Genomic DNA, 10124 nt, shown 5'->3' with positions numbered 1-10124 from the left:
GCAGCTTTATCAAAAAATTAGAAACTTATCCAGATTCATCTTCAGAATCACACTTGCATGAAGTTGTTTCATGTTGAAGCTAAAACTTCATGCTAATGCATGCTGAAGATATGTATCCTACGGTTTACAGTTTGTCATGAGTTTTATCCGAAACTTCAGTCTAAACATGCTGAAGTTATTTAGTTCATTTGCTAAAACTTCAGACAAAACATGCTGAAGTTTTTTAGTTCATTTGCTAAAACTTCAGACAAAATATGCTGAAGTTTTCTAGTTCATTTACTAAAACTTCAAACTAAACATGCTTAAGTTTTTTAGTTTATTTGCTAAAACTTCAGGCTAAACATGCTTAAGTTTTTTAGTTTATTTGCTAAAATTTCAGACTAAACATGCTTAAATTTTTTGTCTTGCAGTATGTAATTTTCTAATGAGTTTTTGCTAATGCATGCTAAAGTTATTTAGTTCATTTGCTAAAACTTCAGACAAAACATGCTGAAGTTATTTTGTTCATTTGCTAAAAACTTCAGACTAAGCATGCTTAAGTTTTTTAGTTCACTTGCTAAAACTCCAGACTAAACATGCTTAAGTTTTTGTCTTGCGGTATGTAATTTTCTAAAGAGTTTTTGTTAATGCATGCTAAAGTTATTTAGTTCATTTGCTAAAGGCGAAATACATAGATTACTACCTGAGCTTGTCTCCAAATCCCCGTTACACACCTGTAGATTACGAGAATAATTTTATGCACTCAACCTTTTAAAAATATTCTTATGATACACCACTTTTGTATTTGACCACTTCTTTTAAATAGGTATATGTCACACACCAATTAAATCATGACACGTGTCATGAAGTTAAAAGAAAAAAGAAAAAAAATCCATCTTCTTCCTCGATAAAATCCAACCACCACGGCTGCTACAACCTCCATCTCAGTTTCAAGATCAGAGAACATGAATACAAATCAACAACCAAAGTTTTCAACATCAACCTTAGATTTCTTCAAGTTTAATCCAACTAAAAAATTCAAAGTACTCTTCTTCAACCTTCTTAAATAAATTTCGATCCAACTACTTAGTTTATCTCTAAATGAGTTTCAATTGAAATGGAGCTTCTAATATACAACTAATTCAATCCCCAAACACCAATTTCAACAAACAACAACAATTTCAAATAATTAATTTCTGGGTCTTGCGCAATTTGTAGAAACAACGCGGATAAGAATGGGTGGAAATAAAAAATCTTAAGATGATTTTATGTTGGAAAAACAAAACCCCCGCCAGAGATAGGTGCAGAAGAAGGGTAAGGGGTCTAGGATTGCAGCGGGCTGGGGTTGAAGTAAGGTTGAAGGACAATATTTGAGAAAAAAATGCTTTATAATGGATTTGGGGCGAGATCCAGGTTCATGAGTTAGAGAAGGAGTTGTTGAAGTTATGAGAAGTGTTCTTTATAAGCATCAATGGAGGAACTGGCTGAAACTTGATTCATAAAAATGAAGAAGATGACTAAAAATGAAAAAAAATAAAAAAGTGAAAAAAACTGGACATGTAGCGTCCAAATGAGGCTTTAGATACAAAAAATTTACAATTCACGTGCCTCATTTGTGTGTAAAATACGCGCTTGCCACGTAGTTAAAATAGTGTGTCATAGAGACATTTTTTAAAGGTTAGGTGTGTAAAGTTATTCTCGTAATCAACAGGTGTGTAACAGGAATTTGGGGACAAGGTGAGGTGGGTATTTTATGTATTTCGCCTTTGCTAAAACTTCATACCAAAATATGTTGAAGTTTGTGTAACGCAGTCTACAGTTTTGTCCTGAGTTTTATTCGAAACTTCAGTCTAAACAAGCTGAAGTTTTTTAGTTCAATTGCTAAAACTTCAGCATAAACATGCTTAAATTTTTGTCCTGCAGTTTGTCAATAGTCTTTTATTAAAGAAGGACAAAATTATCTTTTTAAAATGCTTTTAACAAAAAATGGGTACGGATGCAAACGAAAAAACAAAGCGGGTATAAATTATAAGGGAGCGACCAAATAGGACACCCATGCAATTTTTACCATAAAATAAGACAAGCTTTAGCCCAAACAATCATCAATTTCCAGGCCCAAATGATTTTTCTTTCCAAGCCCAAAATGGCTCAACAGGCCCAATCTTTAGAAGTTACAAGCAGTTGATACAGTTAACTCTTAACGACATCGTGCTTTTCACCTTCCCAAAATCTTCTCTCTTTAAACCCCTATCCTTTTACACTGACACACTCCAAAAACCTCACTTGAACTCCGGCAACCGATAAAACCCCTCCGACCAAACTCCGGCTAACATGCCGTTCACCCTTTTATCTCTTCCACCTTTCCCTTCACTTCTCCACCATACCCCACCACCACTCCAATTCAAACCCTTCACTTCCCTCCACCATCTCCGCCTCAAGTACCCCACCACCGTCTCCGCCATTGGCGCCGACGGAAAATACTACCCCAACCCTTCAGATGATGATCCACCTGAAGCACCAGAAGATTCAATGCATGGTGTTAACAAATTCCAGCAAATTCAACGCCAAGCAGCTAAAGCAAAAAAGCAACAAGAAGAGCTTTTTATAAAAGAACAGTCCATTTTTGTAAATGCATTAGCTGACGTGGAAGATGCACCAGATAATCCTTTAATTAATGATAATGACAATTCTGGGGATGATTTATTTGGTGAAATTGATAAAGCTATTGCCTTGAAAAGAAAAGAGTTTGTTAAACAAGGCCTGTTAAAGCCTAACCCTCCCAAGAACTCAACTTTAGTTGAATCTGAAGTTGAAAATGTTGATGAATTAGAGCCTGAAGAAGTTGTTGATTTAGAGGAGATTGATGGACTTAGTGGTTTGGCTGAAATTGAAGAAAGTGATGAAGAAAAATCAGATTTTGAGGTAAGTGATGATATGGGTAAGAGTGAGTTTTCTGATTTATCTTCGTTTGATATTGATTTTGATGAGTTTGGTAAAACTAAGCCAAGAATTGTGGAACCTAAGTTTAGGATGAGCTTAGCTGAGCTTTTAGACGAGAGTAGGGTAGTGCCACTGTCTGTGTATGGAGATATAGAGGTTGGGATTAGTGGTGTACAACATGATTCACGGTTGGTTGAGAGTGGTGATTTGTTTGTGTGTTGTGTTGGGAGGAAAACTGATGGACATTTATATTTCTCCGAGGCTGATAAGAGAGGGGCTGTTGCTGTTGTAGCTAGTAAAGAGATTGATATTGAGGAAACTTTGGGGTGTAAAGCATTGGTTATTGTGGAGGACACGAATGCAGTGCTTGCAGTGTTAGCTGCTTCATTTTATAGGCATCCGTCTAAGAGTATGTCTTTGATTGGGATTACAGGAACTAATGGAAAGACTACAACATCTTACTTAATAAAGGCGATGTATGAAGCAATGGGGTTAAGGACGGGCATGTTGAGTACAGTAGGGTATTATATTTATGGGGATAACAAGTTGGAGTCTCCTCATACGACCCCCGATGCAGTTTTGGTTCAGAAACTGATGGCGAAGATGGTTCATAACGGGACTGAGGCTTTGGTAATGGAGGCTTCTTCTCATGGATTGGCATTAGGTCGGTGTGATGAGGTTGATTTTGACATTGCAGTTTTTACAAACTTGACGCGGGATCATTTGGATTTTCATGGGACTGAGGAGGAGTATAGGGATGCTAAAGCTAAGCTGTTTGCTAGGATGGTGGACCCTGCACGACACCGCAAGATTGTGAATATTGATGACCCTAATGCAGCTTTCTTTTTAGCTCAAGGAAACCCAGATGTGCCTATTGTGACTTTTGCAATGGAGAATAAGAGTGCTGATGTTCATCCCTTAAAGTTTCAATTATCTCTCTTTGAGACTCAAGTATTGGTCAACACACCTCAAGGCATTTTGGAAATATCTTCTGGCTTGCTTGGAAGGCATAATATCTATAACATTCTTGCAGCAGTCGCCGTTGGAATTGCGGTTGGGGCACCTTTGGAGGACATTGTCAAAGGTATTGAAGAGGTTGATGCAGTCCCTGGTCGATGTGAATTGATAGATGAGGAACAGGCTTTCGGAGTAATTGTAGACTATGCTCATACCCCTGATGCTTTATCTAGACTTCTTGATTATGTGAGAGAGCTTGGTCCTAGGAGGGTTATAACTGGTAAGCAATCAGCAACTCCTTACCCCCCGCCCCCCACACCCAAAATCAGCAAGGGTGCTGTTAAATTTTTTTTTTTTTGGCAATCCGCTAGGCAAGCGCCTAGGGCTAGTTTTTTATTAATAAATGAAAATAAAAATGCAACAATTAGGAAAAGTACAAATAAGGGGGACAATAGCACCGGTTTTGTTACCCATATGCCTTGGCTATATAATCACTCCTCTGCGCCTCACATTGCCTTAAGATGGCAGCCTCATGTAGAGGATTCATGGTGTAGCTGCCGGCAAAGTCTCACGAGGGCATATAATCTCATAGCCATGTGGATTTTTTGTCCAAAGACATGGGACCAAGGCACATACCGGGCTAAACCTTACCTTACTATTCCTATTGAGGCAAATAAAAGGCCTCACCTACTAGCATGCATGTAAAAAATAAGAACTGGAGAGTACCAAATATTCAATGATCATCACAGAGTTTATAACATACTCTGTGATGATATTACAAATGAGAATACTAATAAAGTGGTATAAGAATGAAGTACCAATTTGGTTCATGTCCCTTCTTTTCCAAACTTGTAAAATTTTCAATTTGTAATTCTTTGTTGTTTTCCTCAACCGTGTTCAAAATGTACGCAAAAATCATCATTTCTTTTTTGAACATTAAATTGAACATTATGTTAAATTGAACATTATGTCTGTGCTTTTTTTTTTTTATAAGGTAAATTGTATTAATCAAAAGGGAGAGAACTCCCGTATACAGGAAGTATACCAAAAAGTAGAGAATTTACATCAGAACATGATTCTCTACAAAGGACGCCTAATCTTCTATACAAGTAGGGGCTATATGAGTGCACCAAAAAGCGACCAAAGATAAAAGACTATTCTTAAGATGTGAAAAAGAGGAGACTCAATCCCCTCAAAAGCTCTCCTATTTCTCTCCCCCCAAACTATCCACATGAGAGCTAATGGGGCGAACTTCCACGCCTTTTGCTTTCTTCTTCTACGGAAACCGGCCCAGCCATTATGTCTGAGCTTCTCTGTATCATAACTTAGGTGCGGCAAAATTTTTCAAGCTTCAGGTTAGATAGCTAATTTCTAGCGTGGGCTTGAAAAGTTCTCGTGTCCTTAGAACCATGGTTTATATTAGACACGCACATATCTATATATGCACCATGGTTTATATTAGACACACACATATCTATATATGTCTATTTGTGTGTATGTATTCCTGGATGAAAAGAAAATGTCAATGAATAGGGCAATGACCTTGTAGTTAGTTATACACATAGTTTGTGGGGTGACTTTGAGAACCTAAGTTAAGAAAGCCCAACTTCGTCATTTTGTCGAAGGATTTTGAAACATTTCAAGATTACTAGTATACACCCATGCTAGGCCATAAAGTTAGAGGTGTTGGTCCTGCAGAAGATGCATTGTACCTAGCTGCCCCAGAGCACTATCTTGCTTTGCCAGAGGCATGGCCCAAATTTGTGTTCACTATTGAATGTTAGCCCTTTTATCATGATTAAAATTTCTCATAAATGTTTTCAAATCTTCTTTTTTCTGTTATCTATTACTTTTTACTGAGGAAGACCTGTTTTGTTGCTTGAAGTTTTTGGTTGTGCTGGAGAGGGCGACAGAGGGAAGAGGCCCATAATGGCAAAGATTGCGACAGATAAAAGTGATGTGACGATTCTGACATCTGACAATCCAAAGACTGAGGATCCTTGTAAGTATCATAGCTTGAAGAAGATATACCAGAGAAGTTTTCTGGAAATAATCATGTTAGACATTATTTGGCTGTCTTTCTCTTTTTCACTATAAGATCATAGATCATTGAAATATGCGCTGGTAGTTGCCGATCTGTTCCTAGAAAAATAGTCTGTTTCAGTGTCCTATCTGATATTACATATGCTACAGTAGGCTGGATTCAGATCTCTCTTGCTCACTAGTTGTCCCTCGCCTCTTATCTGCTGTGGCACTGTCTATGCACTCAATTCTGGTTAGATTAGTGTCGATTTCGATATCTTCAGATGTTTGGGAATCCGACACTGAAGCTAAAACATCTTATCTTCTCTCAGTGGACATCTTGGATGATATGTTGGCTGGTGTGGGATGGACAATGCAGGACTACTTGAAACACGGAGAGAATGATTATTATCCTCCTCTCCCCAATGGCCATAGACTCTTCCTACATGATATCAGACGTGTGGCTGTGCGCTGTGCCGTTGCCATGGGTGAGGAAGGTGATATAGTTGTAAGTTCCTTGCGTCCATTCTTCTTCTGTTGTCCTTGTTATTTGTTTTCAAAAGCTAGCCAATGGTACAGGCTACAACTTACATGGGTAAAAACATATTCATAATAGAAGTTCTTACTAGGTGATTCACATTCTCAAAAAAAAAAGTTCTTACTAGGTGATTCAACCACGCTGCAGGTGGTTGCTGGCAAAGGCCATGAAACATACCAAATAGAAGGTGACAAGAAGGAATTTTTTGATGACCGAGAGGAATGTAGAGAAGCTTTACAGTACATTGATGAACTTCACCAAGCTGGAATTGACACAAGTGAATTTCCATGGCGGTATGTACCTCTGTCTTCTGTCTCAATGTTATACTCTAGTTGCCATACAACAGTTATCAATTATTACCAGTTGAGGCCTTCATTGAACCATTGTAGTTTTAATACTAGCAATTCAATGGAAGCTAGAGCTTTGTAAAGGTACTTTTATGATGGGCAAAATAAAAAAGGAAGTTGCTACGTTTGCTGTTTGCAGATACAATACGCTAGTTCCTAAAGGATTAGAGGTTATTGTGTTAAACTGGTTTCACTGCATTTAAAGGAAACGATAAAGATGGGTAGCGCTACACATACCCAATCGTCGTCATCATTAATCTTTTACTAAAATGAACGAAGGAAAAGAAGGCCGGAGAGTATGGATGAAATTCTTAGTTTGATAGGATGAGGCCATTTTAATACAGGCTGTAGAATTAATACTCTTATTGATGCTGCTATAGGTTACCAGAGAGTCATTGATATGATGCCAGAATGTGTGCGTTAAGATCTTGACAGTGTGCTGACGGCAGATAGCCATTGTGGAGTTCCCTTTTAACTTGAATCAGCACGGTAAGTCCCCCCACCCCAACCCCCCCAACCCCAAAAAAATTATTTAAAAATAAAATAAAATGAAGAGCTTGTCATTTCCTCTAGTTTGATCCTTTTATCTGAAGTTTAAGTGTTCTTTTTTTTGGGGCAGATTAAAACTTTGCCGCTGTTACATGTTGGTGATCTTCCTGAGAAACAGCAACATGTTGCCCGAAGCAGTGTCCAGTTTTGTAAGAACCAAACGCCTGACTTTGACAAGGATCTCCATCTCTAGAATGAGATTTGTTGAGGGCTTCTCGGCTCTCCCACCCTTCGCTGAATTATGTTTGTATAGATGAAAGTACATAGAGATAAAAGAGCAATATGTTGAGTTGAGACTGCTCTGTCGTTTCAGATTAGGATTTTCCTGTCTAAACTTACTAGAGAAAAGTAGGCTCAGTTGTCCTCTGTCTCTTCTACAGGATTCATATAGCCGATTTCGACTTGTTTGGGACTTAGCATAGTTGTTGTATACATAGATGACCATCTCTTTTAGGCTTGGCACACCAATTACTATCTGTTATCTCTACACTTTTTATGTACTACCTACTGCACTACTTGGCTACATGCATAATGATGAAGTTAGTCTAGGCACTGTCTCAGTATCTGCCTCCTCTTGAACACTTATGCATAGAGTTAAGATTGAAGGGATGGTACCAGCAGCTACAAATCTTCTCGATCTTTTAACTTTGAAGAACATACCCAAAGCACTGTTTTCATTGTAAAACAAGTAGTGTTTTGTTTGTTTGTTCACTGAAAAAAACATAAGAATCTTTTGGTTTATGAGCTACAAGTTTACTCAATCAGCTTACCTGACTGAGTCACGAGCTGCTAGACAGGTCAGTCCCGGGGCTGAGCTAGAATTGCGGTTACGGGTTTGGCCGAACCTAGTAGTCAGGGGCGTGTTTAGGGGGTGAAAGGGGGGTTCAATCCTCTTTGCCGGAAATTATGTTATACATATAAGGCAAAATTTCGTTTTGTGTCTCTATATATTATATTTTAAATTCCCTTGACACAACCCAAAAGCATAACTTAGTAGTCAAGAGGGTTCAAAACCTCTGTGAGGTCGTTGATACAATTCTCACTAGCCACAATCTTTTTAATATTCTTAACTTTTTTTGAACCCCTTGGTGGAAATCCTGTCTCCGTCACTGCTAGTAGCTTTTGTCTAAAACACGCATTTATCTTGAAAATCTATTAAATATATATATATATATATAAATTATTAATTTAAAACGATCAGAATCTCAAATCTATAAGCTTTAAACTATGGTTTCGCCGTTGCAGGTAACTGATAGCTACTAAATGATCAAGATTGTGACATGAACCAACTACTTTGGGGACTTAATGAGGTGGCCATGCCAAGCTGCCCAACATAAGGTCTGTTCCTTGCATGACAGCCACATGCAGTTTCATGAGGTATGACATCATGATTAAAAGTAGGTTTGGTGGTTGTATAATTCTCAAGCGAAAAATAATAAAAAAAAAAAAAGTAGATAGAGCGATCAAGCATGAACGTATAACTCCTTGCTCCTTAGTCCAAGTAAATTTAGTTGCCAGTAAGAGGTAAGTCTACATACAAAGCAGCCTCTTGCACCAACATACATGCATTCAATTGCAGGCATAGAGTGATGTGTCTGTATGAATATGTATTTCTTTATTCCAAGTAAATTTAGCGTCTACATACAAAGCGACTTCTCTCTTATCCGCATTTTCAACCATTTTCAAATAATGAGATTTGATGTAGAAATTTTTGTCAGGCGCTCCTTTGTTCAATGATGGGAAAGAGAAAGGAATTTATTCGGGAAACATTTACCGGCCCCTTTAACGACACCAAAGAAAAGCAGGAATTAGACCTCCTAGCCTACAACAAGTTTGTTTGCCACTAGCAGTAACCAATAACGGTCTTTGGCAGTCTGGTGCGAGATTGCACCTCAAGGGGGTGTGATGAAGATAATTTACCCTAATACGAATATTAATGGCTGTTTTTACGGTTCGAATCCATAATCTATAGGTTACAACGTAATTAGTGTGAACATTGTATGAACAAAATTGCCGTATGTTCCACCCAACTCAGCCCAAATTGGAAACATGTTGAGACGTATTTTGCACTTCCGCCAAATGTTTGTCACATCATGTTTTGCCTATTTTAATTTTGAAAGTGAAATATAACAGACGATAACAGAAACATAATCTTTAGCATGTTTGGTCAAGTTGGAAAAATCAGCTTATTTTGAAAAGTGAGATTCGAAAAAGTGTAGTTTGTGTTTGGCTAATCAATTTGAAAAACACTTTTGAACAATAATTTTTGTTTGGCCAAACTTTTCAAAAAGTAAATTTAAGTGTCAAATTACAAATAAGGTCATGAAGAGATTTGCTTAATAGTTAATATTATATGAGTAGATAAATAATTACAAATATTTATTAATAAAGATTATTTATAATAATTAAGTTTTTTAATTTTATTTAAGTAAAATAAGAAAATAAGATTGAAAAGTACTTTATTATTTCAAGACAATTTAAATATATCAAAAAATCATTCAATAAATATGAAAGTTCATCCCAAAAGTCATTTTATATTACTCTTTAGTTTAAACTATGTAAGGTTATTTTCGTATATATAATATTTTGCAAAGGGTATTTTGGAAGGAAGAAAATCAAAATTGTATCTGTTTCTGCTCGGGAGAGAAGTTACTTTTTTCTACTTCTTCAAAACTGCTTCTGCTTCTATCCAAAAGTACTTTTTTTCCCAAAAAATAAAATAAAATAAAATTGGTCAAACACCTCAAATTGAGAAAAAAAAAATATTTTTTTGAATAAAAAGCACTTTTGGC

At 37.0% G+C, this 10124-nt stretch overlaps 1 protein-coding gene across 2 annotated transcripts; it reads left to right on the top strand.

Annotated features, from left to right (window-relative positions):
- The first annotated feature begins 2183 nt into the window (after positions 1-2183).
- On the top strand, positions 2184-9363 carry LOC107778530 (UDP-N-acetylmuramoyl-L-alanyl-D-glutamate--2,6-diaminopimelate ligase MurE homolog, chloroplastic). Of its 2 annotated transcripts, XM_075234655.1 has the most exons (8): positions 2184-4156; positions 5762-5878; positions 6231-6406; positions 6584-6729; positions 7164-7272; positions 7403-7481; positions 8578-8709; positions 9051-9363. In XM_075234655.1, exons 1-5 carry the CDS (start codon positions 2311-2313, stop codon positions 7180-7182), a joined length of 2304 nt encoding a protein of 767 aa, XP_075090756.1. In that variant the 5' UTR covers positions 2184-2310; the 3' UTR covers positions 7183-7272; positions 7403-7481; positions 8578-8709; positions 9051-9363. The 2 variants fall into 2 exon arrangements, with proteins under 2 accessions (XP_075090756.1, XP_016454293.2); XM_016598807.2 differs by lacking the exons at positions 8578-8709; positions 9051-9363 and having other exon boundaries at positions 7403-7889.
- Positions 9364-10124: the final 761 nt, after the last annotated feature.

The sequence above is a fragment of the Nicotiana tabacum genome, chromosome 1 (genome assembly GCF_000715075.1).
Source record: "Nicotiana tabacum cultivar K326 chromosome 1, ASM71507v2, whole genome shotgun sequence".
Classification (NCBI taxonomy): Eukaryota; Viridiplantae; Streptophyta; class Magnoliopsida; order Solanales; family Solanaceae; genus Nicotiana; species Nicotiana tabacum.
This window is presented reverse-complemented; position numbering and strand designations above follow the sequence as displayed.

What these genes read in the sequence shown, in the direction of transcription:
- LOC107778530 (XM_075234655.1), top strand. Translation starts at nt 2,311, where the DNA reads ATGCCGTTCACCCTTTTATCTCTTCCACCTTTCCCTTCACTTCTCCAC. An exon ending in TCCAAAGACTGAGGATCCTT is followed by an intron (nt 5,879 to 6,230) that starts GTAAGTATCATA and finishes ATCTTCTCTCAG; the next exon opens with TGGACATCTTGGATGATATG. An exon ending in GTGAGGAAGGTGATATAGTT is followed by an intron (nt 6,407 to 6,583) that starts GTAAGTTCCTTG and finishes ACCACGCTGCAG; the next exon opens with GTGGTTGCTGGCAAAGGCCA.